At 39.2% G+C, this 25,267-nt stretch overlaps 1 protein-coding gene across 4 annotated transcripts in view; it reads left to right on the top strand.

Annotated features, from left to right (window-relative positions):
• ATRNL1 (attractin like 1) overlaps window positions 1–25,267 on the top strand; it is a 1,012,424-nt gene that overhangs the window by 385,741 nt on the left and 601,416 nt on the right. For all 4 annotated transcript variants that reach the window (XM_037904761.2, XM_043551194.1, XM_043551197.1 and 1 more), the window contains exon 21: window positions 22,835–22,928. In XM_037904761.2, coding sequence (XP_037760689.1) covers window positions 22,835–22,928 — 94 coding nt within the window. The remainder of the gene's footprint in view (window positions 1–22,834; window positions 22,929–25,267) is intronic.

Below are 25,267 nucleotides of genomic sequence, written 5' to 3'. Positions count from 1 at the left end.
AGCTTCAAATCTTTTTGTAGTTCTCCCTTCTAGAAACTAAACAAACAAATGTATTCCAGAAATGAAACAAACTCAACGTAGATTTAAAGTAGAATTCTTCTCTTTGTTTGTGTGTGTGTTTATTATTGTAGTATTTTGGTTCAGGGGAGCTACTTCTTTGAATTTCAGATGTAAATATGTGGAGCCAAATTTAGCCTTTCTATAACTGTTGGATTCAGTGGTGTATCACTTGTCTAGAATGTGTAGTGTACAACGGAGAAAATGTTTGTGAATTGTTGGAATGACTTAGTATAAAACTATTTGCAGTCATAAGGTATTTTCTTCAGGACTTATATAACCATTTATTTTACTCTCAAAATAATCAGAAAGTAGACTAACATTCACAGTTTGGGGTTCATTCCAGTCCTGTGACCGCAGAGCATGGAGCCCTTCCTTCTCCCCCTTTCTGGCCCTTTCCCACTGGTATCTTGTTAGCAAAACTCTGCTTCATTAAAATAGGCTGGTTTCACATTTCTTCTCCCTTGTTTGACTCAGTTTTATCTTCATCCTGCACAAATTTCATTTTGTAATGGTTTATCTGATATAAATACTTTGTGAAAGTTAGTCTGAGCCTGATTCTTACAGAACACCAGTTTTACATATGTAACTCCACTTCAGCAGAGTTACTCCTAATTTACATGGGTAAAAGTGAAAGCAAAATCACTTTCTGTGTTTTCAAACATATTTTTTTCTAGAAACATGGCAAAGATGTTTTGCTCTGACATTGTAGGATGCTCTAAAAATAATCCCTAGTTTTCTATTTAATTAATTTAATCTAAAAATACTGTTTTTTAAAAGTCTACTATGCAATGACAAATACGTGCAATACTAGAAAGAATAATACTCAGCATAATATAACTGTTACTATCTGAAAATACAGTCTCTCTAATCCCTGTTTGTAGTATGTGAGTTGTGCTTCTTCAGCAGTTTAGCACAAAAACACATGGACTCAGGGCGGTCCTGTAATTGATGACTACTTATTACTCAGATTGGTATAGAAGAGATCCAGTTTATATTCTATCCCTTTATCTCTTTCATTCTCATTTGGTCATTTCTCAAGGATTCATGATAATCTTATAATTGTTTTCATTGATGTTAGTGATCGTCTTCCTACATGTTCTTTTGTGGCCTGAGTTCTGGCAACGATAAATGAGCTTTCTCTGCATCTTTCTTTTGGTAGTTTTCACTTTCTTATGGTATTAATTTATTATTTGGGGTAAAGGCTATTTTAAAAACATATTTTCTGTGTGTTGTCTTCTTACTTACAGTGATAGTTCAAAAAAAGCAGCAGCAATGATCAAGAAATGAAATAACTTTTCTACCTGGAACATGTGAATTCCAGAAAAATATCAGGAAATAATTTGCTATTCTAACCTGCCTGAAAAATATGTATTAAAGGTTTATTTCCCAAATACATTCCTCTGAAAAGCAATGGCTAGTATTTGTCCAAGCATTGGTTTAGGAGCATTTAGTATTTTTGCTATAGAATGAAAGCGCCAACTGTCCCACCAAAACATGAGAAAAATAAAAGGAGAGCATTGAAAAGATGAAATATGTACTTTCCCAATTGAGCTAAGTGGGAGGGAAAAGGAGGACAAGAATAATGAAACAGCCTGAAGCACTCAGTTTGTTAGAACATTTTTCAAGTGATCTGTCTGGAATAGGTAGAAATATCTTGTCATCCATAATTTTTTCAGTGTGCCAGTAATCATGTAGGAAGCCACTGATAAACAAATTGGTTATGTGCTCAGATTAAGTGCTACCATCCTTCTCTATCTGGTTATGATATCCCTGGGGACTGGGATTTCCACTCCTTTTTCTTGCACACTCAGCAACTCTGTGGGTTGTGAAAGGGACAATGCTTGGTCTCATTGGCTATATAAGGTTTTTCTACTAATTTATTCCCTCTGCATGCTTTTGTGCCAGGTGGGAATATCTGTGCTTAATACAAACAAACAAAAAGTGAGTTTATGTTATTAACAAGCTGCAAAATTTTATTTCAAATTGCAAATATTTCTTGGTATAGGGACACAGAAAAGCATCTGAAACTAGCAAAAAATAGTGATTTTTTTTTTGGTAAATTACAAACCCATGGAAAATTGTTTATAATGAGGAAGCTGACTGAACCTTATTTTAAAGCAGCTTGCAATTCTTTCGAAATGTAGATCTCTTATAATAGTATGATTAGCTGTTGTTTTCACAAATGAACCATGTAATTTAAAATGAGACACCAGAAGTCACATGTGTAAAACAATAAATAAAGCTGAGAAGGAGCACAAGAACTGCCTAGCAGATGAGACCAGTGTTCCATCCTGTCCCATATCCTGTCTATGCTAGCAGCCAATACCAAATGCTTCAGCGGAAAGTGCAAGAAACCATCTAATGAACAATTATGGAAACTGTTCCCAGATAAGATTTTTTTTTTTCTGACTCCTAGGAATTTATGGTAAGCTTACATTTGAAAGCATGAGGATTTATATTCCATATCCTAATTTACATAACCGTGGATGCTTTCATTTTCCATATAAATTTCTAATTCTTGTTTCAATCTTGCTATGCTCTTCTGAACTATTTTGTGTTAATGAGTTCTACAGGTTAATCATGTGTTGTGTAAAAAAGTATATTAGGCATCTGATAAGATAGGATGTGATCAGTCATTAACTATGGTCATAGCATATGTACATTACAGCATATGTAAAAGAGGTCAGAAATTAAGATTGCACGGGTAACCTTAATTCTGACAATATTTAGCTTTTGAATGCTTGACTTTGCAGCCTAAATAGTATTCTGTAAATTGTATGTGTGAAAGGGGGTCAACTTTATGAATTTCAGATTTTAAAGCTGAAATTTAGCAAACAAGATTTACCAATTTCCTGAGTTTTATAACTAAGATTAGAATGGAATCTAATAGGATAATCCCTTTAGATTGAGTCCAGGGAGCTTTAGCTTCCTAATTTTAACACTGGGTTCTTTTTAGGTCAGCTTTTAACTTGAGCAGTATTTTTTTAAGATCTGGACACTTGGTTATTCTTAACTAATCATCAATTTATTAATTCATCCAGAACCACATTAATATACAATCAGGAATTCACCAACTAAATGTAGACACAACCAATGTTTTAGGTACATATAGTACTGAACAAATCAATGCTGTCTTTCAAGCAACTGCTAATGAGTATAGAATCATAGAATATCAGGGTTGGAAGGGACCTCAGGAGGTCATCTAGTTCAACCCCCTGTTGGTAGGTAGGGTTGAGTAGAGTTGAGGCTCAGCAGTTACACCGAAGAGAAAATCACCAAGATTTCTTATTACATTTACTTATGATTATCAATTCTTTAGTACCTAACACATATATCACCATTCCAGTATTTCTCCAAGGAGGAAGGATGTACTTGTCTTTAAGGCACTTCTGAGTGTTTGCTCCCTGTTGTTTTAATGGACTGGTCCAAAAGGGACAAGTTTAGAATATTGGGATTACTTAAGGTTATTGTTCAACTCTCTCATAGGCTAATTTGCTTGGACTTATTAAGGATTTAAAATCTAAAAATATGATTACTCAAGGTCTTACTAGAGAGTATACGCTTAGCAAGATAACCTACGGTTACTTATATTACAGAATAGATGAGGAAATACAAGCTTTGAAATGAAATCTTACCACTTCTGTGATGGGGTGTCCACCCCACATATGACTGACAGGTTAAGATAATCAGGTAGGCTCCTGGAGGAGAAGCCAGGGAACAGCGAGCTAATTGAAAGCAGGTTAAGCTGGGCAGGAACAGGGGAGAACCTATACATCCAAGTAGCTGGAAACAGAAAGGGGCTGGTGCTGGGAAAGGGAAGCCACTGCCTGGGAAGAGTGTTTGGAGGCTGCAGAGGCATGCAGGCTACAGTCACTCCCTGGGAGAAGGGAGGAGTGTTTGAACAGTATAGAAACAGCTAGCCCACCATTATTCCCTGGGAGAGGGAGTTAGGAGGCTGTCAAACCCCAGAAGGGTAGGACAGAGTTCAGGGAAAGGCAGTAAGGTCTAGAAGGGAACAGACCTTTACTGCTGGCTAGAGGGCCCCTGAGCTGGACCCTGGAGTACAGGGTTGGCCCAGGTTCCCCTGCTAGGCACTGGGGATGTGCTCCAGGCCACACAGAGGGCAGCAGACTGCCTGGGATGGTTTGTCCTGGAAAAATTTCGTTGTACTACCCCAGAAGGGAACATACATGGTGACCCGGTCAGAGGGCTGAGGCGCATAGAGGAGGCTGTGGTTCAGTTTCTGGAGTGAGAGGGGTCTGCAAAGCAGAGAGGACGACAGCAGAGACACCACCAGAGGAGGATGAAATGTCTGGCCAGAGCTAATTCCCAGGATGGCCAGGAGGGAGTGCCACTATGTTGAGCTCACCCCATGTTGTCTTATAATCTTAACCCTGTGATGAGGAAGAGTCCTTTCCACACAGTTGATGCAGGCATTGGTTGCACTTAGGATTCCGCAGCTTCTTGTTGGGTTCAGTCAGCTCTGGGGTCCCTCAGTTTTGTGACCTCAGTTTTATATATACGCTGGTTTCAGGGGTTGTTGGAAGAGGCCACCCTTTGATTTCTATTGGACGTGTGCTAACAGAGTGCTCAGACTTCAGTGCTCTTTTTCTCTTCTGTTTCCATCAGATGGTGCAGGTGTATAACAAATTTATTTAAACCTTTTCTTATCAGACGCTTTTTATGTTTGGTTCATTTCAGTAATTTTATTTCAATATTAGTCCACATTATTTATTGGAATTGCTTCCTTTTTAAGCTATTGCTTTTAATGATCCAAAGTTATACCCTGGGTTATACCATTCCACTTTCCTTGTGCCATACAATTCCTCTTACTTCTAAAGTGCCACAATTATTTACAATGGAAACCAACAAAATCCCTTATCTTCTTATTTCGACAGACATACTTCAGACATTCTTTGATTGTCCATAAGTATTTCATGTTGCTTAGGGTTTGCAACAGAACAAGAGACAGTGTCCACATATGAAGAGATAGGGCTGATTCATAAAGCAAACAAATCTGCAGTTTCTAATTTGAGATGAAAGACTAATGCCAGGGCAAAACAGATTAAAAATAGTATATTTGATTTACAAGGCAAACAAATGTATAGTTTATAATTTGGGTTGAAACTATGTAGTTTGGATTTCTTGGGGTAGCAAGCAGTTTGCCCTATTTGACGTTTACTCTGACCTGAATTTACTTCTAGCTTGGTTAACTCACAGCTTCCCCACCCATATTTTGATCGACTCTCAGTGTGCAGTGGGCCACTTTGCATAGGAAAGTAGGGTGTTACTCTGCTTGGTAACTGTTTGGAGTTGTTTTTTTTTAAGCTGGGTTGAGAGGGAGAGAGAGGTTTTATCCCTGTGCAAATTATGAGAGATTCTTGCCTAGAAGATGCACAATAATTTCATGAAACCATTTTAGTTTCTCTTTGTGGAGAATAGAGATCCCAACCTTGGCTGATCTGTGGGTCCTTAGTCAAAGAGTCTCACATGACACGAGCCATTATCTGATTGTCTTTACTTTCTAGGTGGACAAACAGAGGTGGGATAGCTTTTCTAATTTTGGGGGGCCAGGAGGAATTAATAGTTATTAATCATTCAAGGCATATTTGTTTTCTACCCCCCTTACAAAATGATGGGGGGGTTATATGCTATATGTGTATGTATTCATATATGTACATGTAATAAGTATATATTCAAGTATTCAAATACATTAGTTTATTAACTTTTTCCATTAAGCTTGTAAGGTCACTGTATACAGCAGTGCATCTAAAATATTGCAGGCCTTTCGGTTGACTTACACATTTGCATTTAACTAATCATTTTTCTTCTATGGCTTTCCACATATTGCTTGCCCCTTGGCCCAAGTGTTTACCTATATTCGGTGCATTGCCAGGTTGTTTCCATTAGGAGGAGAAACTGATTATGAGTTGAGTATTTCTTTGGCATAGTCCTGTTTATTTACCAAGAATGTACACAAAGTCCTGTTTCTCGGAATGCAGTAGGAATAAACAGCAGGCACTTTCCTTGCTTACAATTTCCAAGTCTTCCTTGGTGCTGCTCTGGTGCCCCAAGGATCTGTCTCTCTCAAGGCCACGTTTAAGACTAAATCTCTGACTTTCTGATAGATTTCAGGTTGCTTTCAAACAAACACACGAGCTGCAAAGAAGCTTACAAGAAGTGGAAGATTGGACAAATGACCAGGGAAGAGTATAAAAATATTGCTCGGGTATGCAGGAGTGAAATCAGGAAGGCCAAATCTCACCTGGACTTGCAGCTAGCAAGAGATGTTAAGAGTAACAAGAAGGGTTTCTTCAGGTATGTTAGCAACAAGAAGAAAGTCAAGGAAAGTGTGGGCCCCTTACTGAATGAGGGCGGCACAGCATGGGGAGGAGGTGACCAGCCCTCTGTGGAGAAAGAAGTGGTTCAGGACTATTTAGAAAAGCTGGATGGACACAAGTCCATGGGGCTGGATGCGCTGCATCCGAGAGTACTAAAGGAGTTGGCGGATGTGATTGCAGAGCCATTGGCCATTATCTTTGAAAACTCATGGCGGTCGGGGGAAGTCCCAGACGACTGGAAAAGGGCTAATGTAGTGCCCATCTTTAAAAAAGGGAAGGAGGAGGATCCTGGGAACTACAGGCCAGTCAGCCTCACCTCAGTCCCTGAAAAAATCATGGAGCAGGTCCTCAAGGAATCAATTCTGAAGCATGTAGAGGAGAGGAAAGTGATCAGGAACAGTCAGCGTGGATTCACCAAGAGCAAGTCATGCCTGACTAATCTAATTGCCTTCTATGATGAGATAACTGGCTCTGTGGATGAGGGGAAAGCAGTGGACGTGTTGTTCCTTGACTTTAGCAAAGCTTTTGACATTGTCTCCCACAGTGTTCTTGCCAGCAAGTTAAAGAAGTATGGGAGGGATGAATGGGCTATAAGGTGGATAGAAAGTTGGCTAGATTGTCGGGCTCAACGGGTAGTGATCAATGGCTCCATGTCTAGTTGGCAGCCGGTATCAAGTGGAGTGCATCCAGCAGAGGGCAACAAAAATGATTAGGGGACTGGAACACATGACTTATGAGGAGAGGCTGAGGGAACTGGGATTGTTTAGTTTGCGGAAGAGAAGAATGAGGGGGGATTTGATAGCTGCTTTCAACTACCTGAAAGGGGGTTCCAAAGAGGATGGATCTGGACTGTTCTCAGTGGTAGCAGGTGACAGAACGAGGAGTAATGGCCTCAAGTTGCAGTGGGGGTGGTTTAGGTTGGATATTAGGAAAAACTTTTTCACTAGGAGGGTGGTGAAACACTGGAATGGGTTACCTAGGGTGGTGGTGGAATCTCCTTCCTTCGATATTTTTAAGGTCAGGCTTGACAGAGCCCTGGCTGGGATGATTTAGTTGGGGATTGGTCCTGCTTTGAGCAGGGGGTTGGACTAGATGACCTCCTGAGGTCCCTTCCAACCCTGATATTCTATGATTCTATGATCAGTCAGTGCCCCAGCATATGAATTTGCAATCAGTTACAAGGAAAACTCCTTAGCCTGCATGTTTTAGCTGCTGAATGTCTTTGCATGTGGCCTAGTGCCTTTGGTGGTGGTCTTTTTCTCCAATTATCTTTCTCCATGAAGGAACTTAATTGTTTGTTCATTTTGCTTAAATGAAAGGTGGCTGAAAAGCACAAATCAACTTTCATGAGGTCTGTGATTTCCTATGGAGCAAAGATGGCAGCCATTAACACCATTATTTTAACACTATTAACAGCATAATACCATGTTGTGTAGTTAGCTGTTCAGATCATTAGGCTTTAATTTTGCTTTGATCAACAGATCCCTAAAGAAGACACAAGAAGTGAATTTTCACTGTGATGCACAGGGAGCTGCAGTTAGCTTCCTTCGTGAGTTTACCTCTGTGTTTAGGAAAACTATTGAAAAATTCAGCTTTTAGAATAGCAGGTAAAAAGTTTGTCAACTGGTGGGACAAGAACTCCTGGAAAACTGTTAATATAATTTCTATATGATCACAGTTGGCTTTGAACCTTATGTGAATATATAAAGATTGATCATTTTACATTCCAGTACATCAAAATGTGGAAATTCTGTTACGTACATAAGAACGATACCTCATCCTAATATGAATATAATAAACAGCAGGGATATTTTGCGCCTCTTAATGGCTATCATGAAGATGGTTTGTGGCTCTTATTACATTTTATTCCAGTGGGAGGATTAGTTAAATTATGCAAGCTCTTTCTTCCACTTGGGGCTTGTTTTCTGAATAGTTATTGAATGGTTTAATGCATTCTGCTTTTCACATGGTCATATATAATTATGTAGCTATCATAATTTAGGGAAAATATATTCATATACTTTAAAGAGAGCAAAAATATCTGTTTTTAGAACACACGACATAGGGCATTTTGATCAAGATTTTTAAAAGAGTGTAGTGATTTGAGGTGCATCAGTGATTTGAAAGTCTTTAAGGGGGCCTGATTTTCAAAAAAAGTGCCAAGCACCTGCCCTCTGAAAAGGAGACTCATTAATGTGTCTCAGTTTGAACATCCAAAAACTGAGGTATTCAGAATCATTACTCACTGTTGTAAATCTTCACCTCTACTTTAAAATAACAAAACTGCTTCCATGCCTCAGGCTTTATTGACATATTGTACATTACATCAGAATGATTTGATGCACCTTTGTCCATATCTAAAAAGGTTTTCTCTTTCTGTCACTATTAATCAAAAGTTATGTTTTAATGGACTAGGCCTCTTCAGAAAAAGCCAGTCTAAGACTGATTTAAATTATAAGTATTTTTGAATGTGGTAAACCTTTATATTTTGAAAGAATATTTTTCTTCAAATGCTTGTATGCCTGATCTCTGAAAAAAGAAGAAAAATTGAGTTCTTGTTTTTGTGTGTGTTTCGGTCTCAGCTTTGGAAATTTAGGGTCCAATCCTGTGATGTGTACTAAGTTCTCAAAACCATAGCACCTTGCAGAATTGGGTTCTAACATGAAAGGCACCAATGAAAATTTATTAAAAAAGCACAGATGATGTAAAAAATTGAAGTATACAAGATGCTATGCTAGTCTCACAATAAGTGTTCCCGAACGATGTGTGTGTTCAGTGTTTTCATACAGACATGATTACAGTACATATCTATTTTCTGGTTTAGGTTCTTTGTGTTACTTAATGCGGATAGCATAAAGCCTGTGATACAATAGTTCATGAGTTCTCATGCAGATTTTTGATTTGACATGGTACAGTGTATTCAGAATGTGCTATTTACAGAGTACTGTATCCCTGAAATAAAGGAAGAACAAACCATGTCAGGAGTTTAATAATTTTATGTTAGCATGAAAAACACACACAAAGCAAAAATCCCTTTTAATTGCTTGAGAATCTGTTCCGTTCAGGACAAGGAAGGATTAAGTATATTCTGTTTTTTAAGTTGCATTTTTATGTTGCATTATCATTAGCTAGTTGTCTGACTAATTTATTTAATATTCTGATGTATGCCACCATTTTATTCACCTTTGCAAGCCATTTTTATAATACTAGTAACCAATGATTAAAGACTGAGTAAGCTTGACTGTTTTAGAGGGATTTTTTTCAATAGAAGGTAAAAAGTTGCCTGTTCAAAAGTTCAATGATAAGGATGCAAAGTTATTTTTAAAAAAGTGATAAAATGCAGACATTCAGGGACTAAATTCTGTTCTTACGCTGGGTAAAAGTGGGGTAAGAGTCAGTATATTGCTTTAAATGGAGAGGATTACTCTAGGATTATGCCAATGTAACTGAGAACAAAATTTTATTACTATAGCAAGAAGTCAGCTACTTTCTTGTCTTGTTTGCCTTGCTCAATGTGTAGCTTCATATATTTTTGTGTTATTTAAAAACTAGTCTCGGGGCATGGAGACACTAGGAAAGTTAAGGTGAATCAATGAAAGGAATGAAGTCAAGGTACATAAATTCAGGCACATGAAACCCCCATGTGGATGTTTTCATTCAGGAGTAAAATGGTCTTAGTTTACTGTAATTTACGACACTTTGATGGAGGAATTCTCCTTACAGGAGGATTAATTTATAGCAAACTACGACCTGCTTACTCCTGAGAGAGAGCATCCACATGGGGATTTAATGCACACCTGTAGTTGATTTGCCTTAACTTTTCTGAATGTTCCTATGTAGGCAAGCCCTAAATCTTAAGAATGTGTATCGTTGCTGAGCCCATGATGCTAGTCCACTAATACATTTTTTGACTCTTTTTAACTATGTGACCGTAACACTGTTTTAGGGAAAAGTAATTGCCCAAATTTAACTATATATGCATTCAGATGACCCCAAGAGGCTTAGAAAATGACACATACAATGAAGTAAATAGGATTTTGGAGGTGATGGAATTCACACCTTTGTTTGGTCAATACTAGAGACCTTAGAGTGTCTCCTTTATGCATACAACTCATTTCTATGTGGAGATGGTGAGAGGCAGCTGCCTCCACAGCACAACCCCATCACCTATTGGAGACCCAACAGAGTCCCTACTGTTGGCTCAGGGATTTGCAGGGGAAGGGGACAGTCAGGGCAGGGCTGCAGGATTGTGCAGATTATTATTTTGTGTTGGGATAAAGCCCAAAAGCCCCAGTCAAATTTGGGTAATATACAAATACAGAGGGGTGATTTGGGGCTCTGCCTCTTAAGCACTTTTAATCCAATTTGAAAGAAGACACAAGTGATTGTGACAACCAAAAGGAGGAAAAGTAATGAGAGAGGATGAGGTAAAAGAAAAGAAAATGACACAATTGCATGCATTGCATAACTTGATGGTTCCAAATCCTCCTGTTGAAATGAATATATCAATAAAATCTGCTGTCCCCAAGAGCTGCACCTAGTTATTATTGGTCTCTTTTTAGATGTTACAACAGAAGTGGGGGTTGAGAAGGAATATAAAGGAAGACCGGACAGAAGCCTTACAAATTAATTAAAGCAGGATATTTACATTCACGGTCTTTCTGTTCCTCCCATCCCTATGGAAAATATGTCAGAGTTGATGCATCTAAGTGTCATATATAATATATGTATGCATACATCCTTGCTTTCTTTCAGTAGTGCCCAGATACATTAGACAGCTTATGTCTCCATTATTTTATATGGCTATTGTCTCTCATATTCCAGATATTAACAAACTAGTATACACGTCTATTTAATAGCACTATCATATCTTTTATTTAGTCTTTAAAGGAAATCTGTATAGAAGTTGTGCCTGCAGAGTATCTTAAAAGAATTATCCGCATGTGTGGCCATTGGTTTAATAATTTCCAAAGTAAACAAAAAATGTAGTTAAAGTACTATTTATTGGGAAACCATTTTGAGAGACAATTCCCTCTTACAGCTATACTTCAGGGTGGGGAAGCAGCAAATGCGTTTTAAATCTGGTTGTCTAAAATGTGTACTTCATGAAAATGATGATGGTTATTCTGTTGTCAGCACCAGCAACTGCATTTATATGCTGAGCTAGCAACTCAGAAATAGTCGCACTGTTGACTTATTTTATAAAATGGTAATTTTACAGCATGAATTTACTGTACTGGATTATACCATATTGAAATAATCTTTCTGTTCCACTTGAAATCTACATGTTGTGCACAGCAACATGAACTGAGTTATTACTAAACTTGCCTATATGCCATTTTAAAAATGGAATAGAAATAGTCAAGGTTAGTTTTTTACTTTTGTTTTTGTGTTGGTTGTAATTTAAAAAAATAACATTAAAGATATTTGGCAACAGCATTTTAATATATTTGAAACAGGCTTATTATAGAGACTCTACTGAATTGTCTCTTGCATTTTACTTATGTATATGTAATATAGTTAAGTATTTATAAGTGTTTAAACTAACTAGTATATGCTTAACATAAACTGATGTTTGACAGAAGGAATCCATCTCTTTTATTGCTAGAGATAGCACAATAGTATGCATATCTTTCAATGCTGCTTGTCTTAAAGAAAATTGCTGAAAGATTTCAGTTTAGGAAGATAGTACAGCCAAGTTTAGTGATAGAGGAAATAGATATCCGTTAGACCAGGGGTCGGCAACCTTTCAGAAGTGGTGTGCCGAGTCTTCGTTTATTCACTTTAATTTAAGATTTCGCGTGCCAGTAATACATTTTAACGTTTTTTAGAAGGTCTCTCTCTATAAATCTGTATATTATATAACTAAACTATTGTCGTATGTAAAGTAAACAAGGTTTTCAAAATGTTTAAGAAGCTTCATTTAAAATTAAATTAAAATGCTGATCTTACGCCGCCAGCCCGCTCAGCCCGTTGCCGGCCTGGGGTTCCGTTCACCTAGGCCAGCTGCCGGCTGAGTGGGGCCTGCAGCCGGGACCCCGGCTGGCAAGGGGCCAGCAGCCAGAACCCCAGACAGGCAGCGGGCTGAGTGGGGCCAGCGGCCAGGACCCCAGACTGGCTGTGGGCTGAGCAGCTCAGCCCGCTGCCACTCAACCCGCTGCCGGTCTGGGGTTCCGTCCGCCTGCTCCTGCCAGCCATGGTGCCGGCTGCCGGCCCCGCTCAGCCCGCTGCCGGTCTGGGATCCCGGCCCTGCCCACATAGAGTAGGTACCTACCTTCTCCCTGGTTCTAGCCCATTCTCTTCCTCTCTCTCTGCGCTGAGCTGAGGGTAGGAGTGCACTGAGCACTGGGCTGGGGGTGAAGGATCAGGCTGGGGGTTGGAGTGTAGGGTCTGGCCATGAATGAGAGAGGGGGCACAGGGTTGGGGCAGGAGGTTTGAGTGTGGAGTGCTTACCTGGGCAGCTCCCATTTGGTGGGAGGGGTGCAGGTGGGAATGTGTGGGGGGTGCAGGAGCTCCTGTTTGGTGCTCAGGGTGGGGGTGGGAATGTGGGGAGTGCAGGAGTCAGGGCATGAGGTGTGGGGGGCTGGGTATATGTGGGGGGTGCAGGAGTAAGGACAGAGGGTTGGGGGCATGTGTGGTGGTGCTGGAGTCAGGGCTGGGGGTGTGTGAGTGGGTGCAGGGGTCAGGGCAGAGGGCTGGGAGGGTGCGTGGAGGGGTGCAGGGGTCAGGGCAGAGGGCTGGGAGGGTGCGTGGAGGGGTGCAGAGGTCAGGGCAGAGGGCTGGGTGGGTGTGGGGGGGTGTAGGGGTCAGGGCAGAGGGCTGGGGGGGTGGGCTAGCGTCCTGAGGGTGCTCCCAGCCCCCTGCCCAGAGCGGCTCACGGCAGGGGGCTGGAGGGGATATGCCCTGATTCCACCCCCATGGCCCCATCCCCACCTCTTCTCCGCCTCCTTCCCAGAGCAGCGAGCGTGCTGCGACTCCGCTTTTCCCCCTCCTTCGCAAGGGCCATCAGCTGATTGGCGGCAGGGAGGGAGAGGAGGAGGGGCAGGAACCCAGCATGCTGGGGGAAGAGGTGGGGGAGGGGAAACTTGCCTGCTCTGCAGCAGCAGAGGGCAGGACCAAGGTTCTTCACCCTGCCCCTGTGGCGACGGGGTGCGGAGAAGAGCGGGCCGGGGTGGGCAGGATTTTTAATGGCACGCTGCTGCCTGCCGGGGTCCCAGCCTGGGTTCGGCAGCGGGCTGAGTGGGGCCGGCGGCTGGGACCAGCAGGCCGTAGCGTGCCGTCTTTGGCATGCGTGCCAAAGGTTGCCGACCCCTGCGTTAGACCAAACTACAGTGTCAAAAGATTCTCCAAGTTGGGTGGCCCATTCTGTCTCTGTGGACTGTGACCAAAACAACAGTGGCATGGAGCACTTTCTAGAAGCTTCATATGACTAGCTGAATAAACATTCAGTATTACTGTGCATAATACTGGAATGCTATTGTGTTGGCCAGTGAAAGTTACTGATACATCGCAATGCAGTGTTTTTTTCCCTCCTGATTTGTGCAATTCTGAATGAGGGGGTCTGATTTGCATAAACACTGTTTGGTTATTACTCCATAACGGTAAAGAGAATATTATATAGACTCATTTTGGCTGCTTTACAGCAAGAGGCTAGGCAGCTCTTGGATGCACAGAGTACCCTCAACTCCCATAGAAGTCAATGGATATTAAATGCTCTCATCGTGTTCATGATTTGCTCAGCTTGTTGCAGGCACAAGGCTTTAATCTCGGGTTTTGAAAGTCTCCTGTATTTAGAATTTCCCATGAACAAAAATGGCTACCTCAGCTTCTCACTCCCTTCAGTTGAATGAAGGAGAAGGACCCTCCATTTTATGTAGAATTGCTCCAAACCGAACACAATGTCTTATAAAACTGCTAAAAGTTTGTTTTGTTAATTAAAAAATAACTTTTAGTTGCTCCTTTCCCTTTCCCCTTGTCAGCCACATTCAGGACTCTCCCCACCCAAAGTGCTTACATGTTCCTATAGACAAACCAGACTTTTACTATGATACTGTATTGCTGCATCAAGTTCACCCTCATTGTTATTTCTGGTGATGCTCTTTCAGTCTGGAGATAAAGGGAAAAGTATTTGAGAGCTTAACCTTTTTAGCAACAAGATGAAATTTGGGTGAAAGTGATCACAGAATGACAGATTTAATTATTCTAAGGAAAGTAAGGACTAAGGAGTGAGACCATGCACATGTTTGGGCAGGATTTTGTAATATGAAATAAATTCAGACAGAATTTTATGCTACGGGATCTTAACAATTATAGTTTTATTTGAATTTGTATATTTGTATAGAGTTTGACAGAAAATAGTCAAATTAATTTTAATAGATTGACACTTCATGAGAAATCCAGGCATTGGCATCAAGATTTCCCTTGTTTCACGGATTGCAAACATGAGCTGGGAGACATCAGGCTAATATTATGTTATTTTGCTTAAAAAGCAAGATTCTGAAATCCCCTCCTAAAAACTGGCATTTATTTTAAGCCTCACAGTCAGAAAGTATTAACACTGTGTGGTTTATGAAATGACAGACTTATGTTTACCCCATAGGTATAAGGGAGACATGATATACTGTCAATCTCTATGAAATCCTAGGGATATGATTATCCCATTGGAAACACTTATCCCTGAGAATTAACTTACCACTGTTATATAAAATCTGTGTTGTTGGGGGATTTGGATTTTTAGTATTGGAAGACAATGCTGGCTGTTTCAGACAATCCATTTGGTTTATAGAGATTCATCTGTGCATTTAGAATACTGATCATGAGCACAGGTCAAAGTAAGAAGAAAAGAGTGCATATGTAATTTTTATTTGAATGAAATTTAGTAACAGTAGTAATACTTCGAGAATGTGAATATGCGCTAGTTATGTTGTAATGTTAGGGTAAAATTAGGGCTTTTCAGCTATTCCCTGCATTGTACGTAAGGGAGGATTGAGTATGAGCAGCAGTTCCCAAAGTCATTGTGCTTGAGGTGTAAGTATGTGGGAGCACTGGAGGAAATACACATAGCAACAGCAACTGATATACCCTTTTAGAAGATGCAATGTGTGCTCTTTCATGGCAGTCTAGCACCATTGTCCAGTGTGCAGTCATCCAATAGGGAGTCTAGAACCACCCTCAGTGTCAGCCTTCCATGGTCCTACCATGATGGAAGCATGGGAATCCTCAGAAAGACTGGGGTATTTATTTGCCTCTAGACTTCTCTGTGTGTTTTCAGTAATGACAATTCTGGGTTTAGTAAGGCTGTTCCACCTATTACAGGACAGCCTATGAGAAATCATATTGACTTGGGATTTCAAAATTCATTTAAAAGAAAAGCAGCAAACTGGGAAGGCTTTGGTTAGTTTGGCCCATCAATACCCAACTAATTGGTGCTTTTATTCCTAATCCTCAGTTTGTCCTTTAAAAAATTTACATATTTTTAAGTATATAAGGTTTTCAAAAGTATTCAGTATTGGTCTACGTATGCTCTTAGTGAAGTCAGTGGGAGTTTTACCATTGACTTCAATGGGAATAGGGTCAGATCAACTCTGAGTACTTTAGAAAATTGTATCCTTTATTTTCTCCATTGGAAAACACAGGCTACTTTCATCAACACCTCTGCAATCCGCAATCAGCAGTCGTCTTCAAGAAGAAAGTGTTATGGCAAAAGTCTGGCGTCTCTCTGCACAGAATCAGTTTATTTAATTTAAAGTATGTATGTGTCTCAGCTGCTGTGGTGAGGCTGCAGGAGGATTATTTCCTTGCTTTCTGTTACGTATCGAAATCCATTAGGAACCGTGTTTTTATCTTTTTCCTCCCCATGTTGTCTTTACCTAACAGGCATGGTATTTGTTTTTTTGTTTGGTCTGTTTGTGTGCGTTTCCTCCACTAAGGTTAGACTAATAATCATAGTCTCCTCTGCTCCCCTAAATCATCCATATCAATAACTGGAATAGCATTATCTAAAGCATAATTATGACAGAGAGTATATTGCAATCAGCATAGCATTGAGGGCACCTGAGGGCAGTGACTAGCAAAATATCCACTGTGTACCAAATCATGGATGCACGTGACCATGGCTATCAAAAGTCCATTCTGAGGTACAAGGGAACTAGAGGAGGGCACATCAAACAAAGGGCACAGAAACAGAGTCTAGGCAGAAGCTAAAGTACATGGAAGTGGTAGAAGATGGAACTAGCCTAAACGGTTGTGGTTCCAATGGGGAGCTCCTTAACTAACCCCTGTCAGGTATGATCAGATCTAGCGTTCTAGGGGAAGCCAATCGGGCATTAGAACTTGGTCTCTGAATAGGATCGTGTCTCAAGTGGCCAGAAGAGCTAGAGAGTTCCATCCTGCCTCTCACTAGGGTGGTGAAACTCAAACATCATTTTCTAGTAAAATGATATCATTAGAGAAGCAGAATTGCAGGTATGCAATTATCCCTTCTTGTCTTTTCCAGTACAAAAACTGAGAATTAAGGACAGGCATGTATTTAGTGGCTCACTGTCATTATTAATAATGCTACCATTTGAGATTCTGTGGCTGTTGGACTTGCTTAGTAATCAGTCACTATGAAATCGAGCATTTAAGATTTAGGTTTCAGTAAATTAAACAGTAAACATAGTTTACATTATAAGCTTATTATTTCTTTTGCATTTGTCAAAATCAGACAAGTGGAAAAAATAAACAGGCGCACAAAGAGAACGAAGTATAATATATGTTTTTACCTAAATGTGCTATAATAACATGGCACTACTGCCACTGCATTTATATGTTAACACTTACGCACATTTCAGTAGCATCAGAAAAGTCATTAATGTGTTTTGGCGCTAGAGTTATTCACCATGTACATGTGTACAGTTCTAGCAGAAATTTGCATAGTTGTTCTAAAATGATTTTGGTTTCCAAAACTTGCAGAAATATCCTCACAAATCTGAGATTAAGTATATCTTCAGTTTAGAAATATTAATGCAAAATATGTCCATTAAAGAGATTTTTAACATAATGTCAAATTGATTAGCACATGGTGCACTTTGTTTCAACAGATTTCAAGTTATTACCTGGGGACTGATTGAATTACTAAGACTGAGTAAAGTGGGTATTTATTCCTCCTTATCTTGTAAAATCAGCATTTGGGCTAGCCTGAGCCAGCCCTAGCATTCTGGGATAGGCCCAGGAAATGTTTCATCATAATCTCTTCCCTTAGTGATCATAACATTATATACAGAGTGGCTTTTGTGTTTTGGGAGGGTTTTAGAGATTCCTTTAAACTTTTTCCCAAATCTTCAGGCCACTACCAGCCTCCTCTACTGCAAAAGAAATGCAGTCCAGCAGTTTACGTTGAGGACTATGCATAGTTATTGCAATTTGCATGTGCAAACCTGGTATTTGCTAATTTAATTACTTCTTTTGTGGGTCATCTACACAATTTGAATCTTTGACCTTCAGTACCATGGTACAGCCCTCTAACAGTAAAAGGAAGAGCAACTAGAGGGGGATGTAGCACATATTTAGCCAGTATGTTACTAGCTCGCCTAGTTAGAGGAAGCTCTTCTTGGTTGTCTGAGATCTGCTGGAGTTGTCTTTTTTTCATGTGCCACTTTTTTTAACAATCTCCATGTAGATTGTTAGCAGGATTTTAACCTGGAACCTTCACCACCACAGCACAGACCTCATCACTAAGACTAAAGGAACAACTCCATTAGCTGGTACTAGTAATAGGTTGTTATCCCCTAGGTTACTGGCCACAAGATGGAGTAGCTAATTTTGAAAATGTGACTGTGAATGCACAGGAAGAACATTTAGGCAATGACTACAGAGGTGCCGCTGTAAGGGCTCTAGCGTAGCCAGTGTAAGCCGATGGGATAAAGCTCTCCCATTGGTTGATTAATCCACCCCCAACAAGCAGCAGCAGTTATGTCAGTGGGAGAAGCTCTCCCGCTGACATAGCACTGTCCACACCAGTGCTACTTAAGAGGTAGTATAGACATTGCATCAGTGTAAAGAACATAGTGTCTGGTCTTTTTTTACTCACTAAATTCAATCTTCTTAACTAAAAGAAATTGTACTATTGGTGAAGACTTTTGTTGTTGATTTTTTTCATATGCAATGAGCAGCTTCAATGCGAGAGAAATTCCATGTATTTCTGTCATAAATTAAGTTTTAGGTGGTTTCAGATTCGAAGTATGTACATAAATTGACAGTTTTTGAACATTAACCAGAATGCAGCCTATTAGTTGCTCTGCAGCATATGTGCTCTCTTATAATGGAGCATCACTGTTACGAACTATTAACTGATAAGGCACAATAAGCACAGTACGCTGCTAGGAATATACTGTATACATATTCATTTGTTTCTTCCTGCTATTATAGCAATGATTTACGTAGTGAAAATTAACATTTGAAAAGAGGCCTTTCCTGCTAAAAGTACTTAAACAATCATTCTGTTGACAAAGAGTGGGGTACTTGAGAGAATACAGGAAAACATTATAACCTGTTACAGAGGAATACATCTTCAGTGAACTTTTATTGTGCAGTCAAGATCATAGCAAAATTTAACATTCAATGGGAATTGCAGGTATCATTTGGGGCTATGGTGGTTATGTCTTATTTGAAGAAATGAAAAATATTTTCTTATCACCACATATTTTGTAAAAATTTCTGCTGTTAGTTGCAACCACAGATTTTACACTGTAAGTGACATTTTGTGACAGTTGAAATAATCAGATTTAGTTTATTGATGAAATGCTGCTCATTGCTTCCTTATGCATTTTATTCCATTTATTTACTGTCTGCCAAGGGATAAAGTAAGGAAGAAATGACAGCTTACAAAGTGCAGCTCCCGATTCTCTGCTAAGAGTGTCGAGAACAGCTCCCCTCCTCTTCCTTCTTTGTGAGAACAGCAGTCCACATTGTGAGAGCTCTCTTCATGCTTCAGTTTTCTTTAACCATTGTGTCTTCCCTAATTAATCTAGCACTTTTTCATATGGATTAAAAGATGGTCTCATGATCATTAATTATTAATTAACAGTTGAACAAATTATTGACAAGCATGTGAATGCGCTATGATATTCTTTAGCTATGTAAATTGTGCTGAGATGACCACAGTCGTTGGAGCTGGGACTTCCACATAAAGCATCATGTAGTGGAATAAAATAATATTAGTAATGGTGTAAAAAGCCAGTGCTTCTAACCAGATAAGTATCTTTATTTATTATATATTGTAACTGAGACCTGTTCATTTCCATGCAAATGTGTATTGCATATGATTTAGCAGGATATTTCAGAAGGAAGGGTCGCTGATATTTTGATCTCAGTTCTTTCATTAACTTGCATGAAAGAGAGCACTTTTCAACTGGCAAGTTGCTATTTGCATTGGTGACTAAAATAAAAGATTAGATGAACAGTCAAATCTTATTTAATTTGTTCACATTTATAAAACCTGGCACTTGAGGTTGTTAATAAGGATATCTTCCTGCCTGAATGGTGGTGTTAACCACACTTCTCATAATTATCCCTAAGGTCAGGAGATTAATAACATCCTATTTTGATTTTAGAGGGGGGTTCCCCCTCCTACTCCCCCAAAATGAAATATTACAAAGCTTGTGAGGGAGAATTTCTGCTGTTTTAACCTGTTCTGAGGCATCCTTTTTTTCCACACTAAATGCCTTTATTGTTGTGGTGTTTCCCTTGAGCGTGGCATCAGTCATAGGTTTGGTCAAGTGCCCTCTCTTGGCCACTCACTAGACTGCAGTGGGATGATCCGGCCTCTGGAGTCTGAAGAGAATCCAGGACTGTCTAGTCTTGGGGTCCCTAGACACATTCTCAGGGTTCAGACTCGCTGTGGCACCCCACTGGGAGCTTAGACCACATATTCTCCTGCCCAGCACCTAGAACTAGTGCTCACTCCTCAGACTCCTCTGTAGTTTAAACACAACCTTTCCCAGAATCCCACTGAAGGTGTGAGCTTTGGGATTACCTCTTCAATGCCCATGTGGTAGGTATAATGCATGTAAGGGACATATACTTTGCACAGGTTCTACAGCTCTTTCTATAATAACACCACAAGTACAAAGATTTTTACAAAAATAATAATTTCTACATGCATTTTCATGCTTTAGTTTCCTCACCACTCCAGAGCATCTTTGGGCTTGGGTCAGAGCCCTCTAGGGCCATACAGAGATCTTGTATTGGAGTGCATAGCTTGGATTTGGAAACATGGAGCCTTTTCTCCTCAGCTCACCTTCTGTGACTTTGGCTGTTCGTTCCGTTCCCCTTTCCTGCCCAAATGTTCTGTGTATCTCTGTGAGTGTTCCCCTGACCTACCCAGCCTCTGTGGTTTTTAAAAGCTAGTATCAACACCTTGGTATCTTTGTTCTGCATTTGGGATTTTCTACTCTCCAGACAATGGTCCGCTGTTGATGAGGTTGGGTATAACCAGCTTCAGCCAACCTCCTTAGCACAGCCACTGCAAAGTGCTTAACTCTGACTAAGCTGTCATTGAGTTCTAACAGTCCACACTTGTTCATGGTGTGGTAGAGGTATGACACAACCCACCATATTACGATGGATACACAAACAGGCACATTCATTATACACCAATTTTCATAGTAACAACTTCATAATCTCACATGGAATTTATAAGCTGTACAGACAGATCCCCAAAATTGATTCTTCGAAGGCACCTTAATTTTAACTGTATTTATCACAGTAACGGTGTGTTATGTTCTTTGTACCAAACACTGAGATGTTCTCTTCCCACTCCTGAACTGTCATTCTCTTTCCATCCCCACTTGCTCCATTTTTATTAAACCTCATCTACTATGGTCACACCTTCACCAATGTCAAGCCATTTTGGGCTCTCCTCTTACCCACTTTTCAAATGGAGCTTAGCTATTTCAGCCACCTTCACCCCATCCTACCCCAAGCTGAATTCAGCTCTTTTTGCTTCCTCTTGCTTTCTTTCAGATGGTCTGCTAACTGGAGATAAATGGGGTAAAACATTGGCAAAGACTTCTTTGAAATATCAGATGTGCTGTCCTTCAAACACATGAACATTCCTCTTGTATGAATTCTATATTATGTAAAATACATTTTATGTGTCGTAATTTGAGATTCAGTTGTCTAATACTTTTATTTTGTGTGTTTGTTTAAGGGGGACGTATGGTGTCTGGGTTCTGTGTTATAGAGCACTGTCACAGGAATGAGCTTTCTATGTTGTTCCTTATCTACAGAATAAGACCATTAAAACTCCCTCCCTCCGCCAACAAGAAAAATAGCACTTCTATAATAGGATTGTAAAGTGGCAAATAAACTTTTATTACATGTAGGTCACCAGTTAGTATTATATCCATGCTCATGAAGAAGACGACGATGCATAAAATCTTTTATTTTGGTTGTAATTAAAACTTCTGTGACAGCAGGATCTGATCTCTAGATAGGTTCAGAATTACTGAGGTGTGTTCAAGGAGAGTTTTAAGCATATTATGAATATCACTAGATGGTTGTCTTGTCTAGAACACCCTAATGCATTACCTATAGGACTTTGTGATTAGATTGTTGCAACACACTCTGTACCAGGTTACCAAGAGGCAACTCCATTACCTGCAGATATTTCAGTATCTTTAATCACAATCTGAAAGGGTGGGTAGGTAGGATTCAGTCTTCCTAAGGGTGTGCTCTTTGACATCCTATTGAGACCTTACATTGACGTACCACACACCTCTTAATGAAATTCTTACATCCTCTGTACCACCTTACTTAACCTGCAGGGGCATTTAAAGGCAGAAGAGCTCTTTGTAGTTTTGCCTCTAGAATGTTCTTATTTTGAACCATAGAAATGGTATTGTATCAAATTAGCCCTGTTCAAGTGGGCCTTAAAAGCCTTAAATTTACTAAATTTTTGTCAAATGTAACTGACTTACAACTTTAACTGGTATGGATACGTTGCATGTGTCTTTTATTAGAAACTGGACAAAATTCTGGTCCCATTCAAGTCAATGGGAGTTTTGCAATTGTCTTCAATAGTTCAGGATTTTACCTCGTATACCTAAAGATTATTTTTGTTAATGTTTAGTAACTTATTTGCCATATTGTATACCAAGTCACGTTAAAATGATAGACTCTACTGACTCCTCTGAAACCTTTATTATTTATGTCAGTAATCTTTAGATAAAATCTCCCTAAAGGCACATTCAGACTATTGAGTTCCCAACACTGCAGAATATAAATTAAATGATCATATTATTGATATTAAAGGGGTTCATGATGGAAATACTAATACTTTAACCACACCTTCTCTGTAATGCATTTAGGATATAATATTAATATCCATAAAAGTACATTTAGTCATAAGTATAATATAGACAGTTAAATCTCTTTCCTCTTTGACTTTATAGCTTGCACATGCAGTGGACATGCAAATATTTGTCACATGCAAACAGGAAAATGTTTTTGCGCAACGAAAGGAATCAAAGGAGACCAATGTCAACTGTGAGTACAATTGATTGTAGTCTGAATTTATTTTAATTTATGCCTAAAGGATAATTAATTTTGTATTTTTTCCATTTCCTTATTTGCTGTGAAGTGATCTCTAAATGATTTAACTCCTTAATCTGGTCACCCTGTACATCTACATTCCTTAGAAAAAGGCAAAGTTAGTTTCTCTTTTTAAAGAATAACTTCATAAGTATTAATAACATTATGCAGCCTCCATAGCTTTTATAGTATCCTATAAAAGGAGATGGCTGCAGAATTATCAGTAGCGTTGTGCTGTTTTATGTGCAATTTGATTCAAAGTCCAAAATATCTGTGGTGCTAGGAGCTATATTACATATCAGAAACTATAGTAATTAGATTTTTAGAGTTTCAGAAACATTTTAAGGTGGACAATTCTTCAGACATTTCATCCACGTAATTAAATATTGAACAAAAGGAGTACATAGGCCTTTAGCTTTGGAAAGTGCAGTTAGCATTCTAGTTTTTATACTGGAAATCAGTTGGATAGCTCATTGTTGAATAGGTCTTTAACATTTCAAGTAGTGCAACTCTGACTGGTCCACCGTGCTTGCTGAAATAAAATACAAATTATGCTAAGTAGTTTTTTCTACAGCATGACTCAGATTCTCCTTTACTCAGAAAGGTCATACCCAATCTCTCTTTCAATTCATGTGTTTCTTAGTTTAAAAATATTTTGAGTTATTGAGCTTTTTTGAAAGGAATATTAAAAATAAATGATGCCATATTTCTAACCAGGTCAGATTTATTCCTGTTTCGTTCTCCTCTCAGTTTTAATTTTCAGGAAATTAGCATCTTGTCCCGATGGTAATTTACAGTTGTTTTCCTTGCAGAAAACAGAAATGCTAAAGGATAAATAGAAACTGTTGTGGAATTATAATAGTCTTCCTCTAGGTTTGTGAAAACTGAAGAAAATGTGCTGTTTGTCTTTATTGCTTTATTATAACCCCAGTTTTAGGAACTGAGTCCTATGGGTGTTATAAAGTGATACTATTTTAAAAAAAAGTATTATGTAGTCAGTGGAGAAAATGAATTATACTGCACTTTTTCTCTTTACTGTACTTCCAAAAAAATTCCTTATTTTACATCTTCTAAATTATCTAATCTGTATATTTTAGCTATTTATAGCATGCCATTTGCCATAATATATAGACATTACTGTCCATAACCATCTTGTCTGCAGAAGTTAGTTCTTCTTATGGCTTCCAAGTAATACACGTCAAAGGTTATAGGACAGCATGTTTTTCTGCAGGATTATATTGTGAATATAGTTTACCTGGGAAACATGCTAGATAAAACTGGTGACTACATTTAACCAATTAAGAGTCCTTCACTTGGTCATTGGAGTTGCTGTATCAGTATCCAGCAGATTTTCACAATGAAGACTCTGTGATCCACATTTGCTCAGGGGAGGTGAAAATAAACCTTCCAGCTCAGATAGAGGAAGAAATTGTGATCAGCTTATTTCACTGGAAGCCAGTCTTTACATGGATTTCAGTGATATTAAAATTTTACTCCAGTAAATGATCCAACGGTGAGTGAGTTATTAATATAAATATGTGCATAGATAAACAGGGAGCCGTATACTAAAAGTAGAGTGTACTTAAGAAAAGGTAGTTAATTATTTTTCATGCAGTCAGACACCTCAGTCATATTGTAGTGTTAAATATAATTATTTATTAGTATTAGTATAGAGTCCATAGGCCACAGTCAAGATTGGCGCATGATAGTACTCGAAGCTGTAAAATATGGAGCACGCGAGTGTTTCTGTCTTGAAGTACTTACCACCAAGGTTAAGAGAACCTCGGTGGGAGAAGAAGGGAGCTGTGTGAGCTTGGACGAGAGTCACAGTAATTGGAGCATGAGATCACATAGACTAGCAGGTTTCAAACTGATATCTAATACAGGTTGAACCTCTCTAGTCTGGCACTCTGGGGACCTGACTGGTGCTGAACCAGAGAATTTGCCAAACCACGCTGAGGCGAATAAACGGAACAATGCTTGCAATGCTGCCTAGCCAAGGCTTACCAGCTCTCTTCATAACAAAGTGTTAGTGTTGTTACACAATTTTACTGTATTGGCACAAGGAAATAAGTAGATAAAGCATGAAAGACATAAAATAAAATCATGCTGGACCAGAGACTGCTGGACTAGAGGTTCAACCAATGATATCAGAATTCCTAATAACTACCGATCTAGTAATTATCAAAAAGATATGGTAATAGAATTTACACCTTCTTGATGCAAAGATTCAAGGTACTTAACGTGCTACATTAAGATATTTTCTATACCACTTCTTTATTCTAAGCTGTCGT

The sequence above is a fragment of the Chelonia mydas genome, chromosome 7, assembly GCF_015237465.2.
Source record: "Chelonia mydas isolate rCheMyd1 chromosome 7, rCheMyd1.pri.v2, whole genome shotgun sequence".
In the NCBI taxonomy this organism is placed as follows: domain Eukaryota; kingdom Metazoa; phylum Chordata; order Testudines; family Cheloniidae; genus Chelonia; species Chelonia mydas.
Note: the sequence above shows the minus strand (reverse complement) of the source record. Positions and strands in the feature narration are given on the sequence as shown.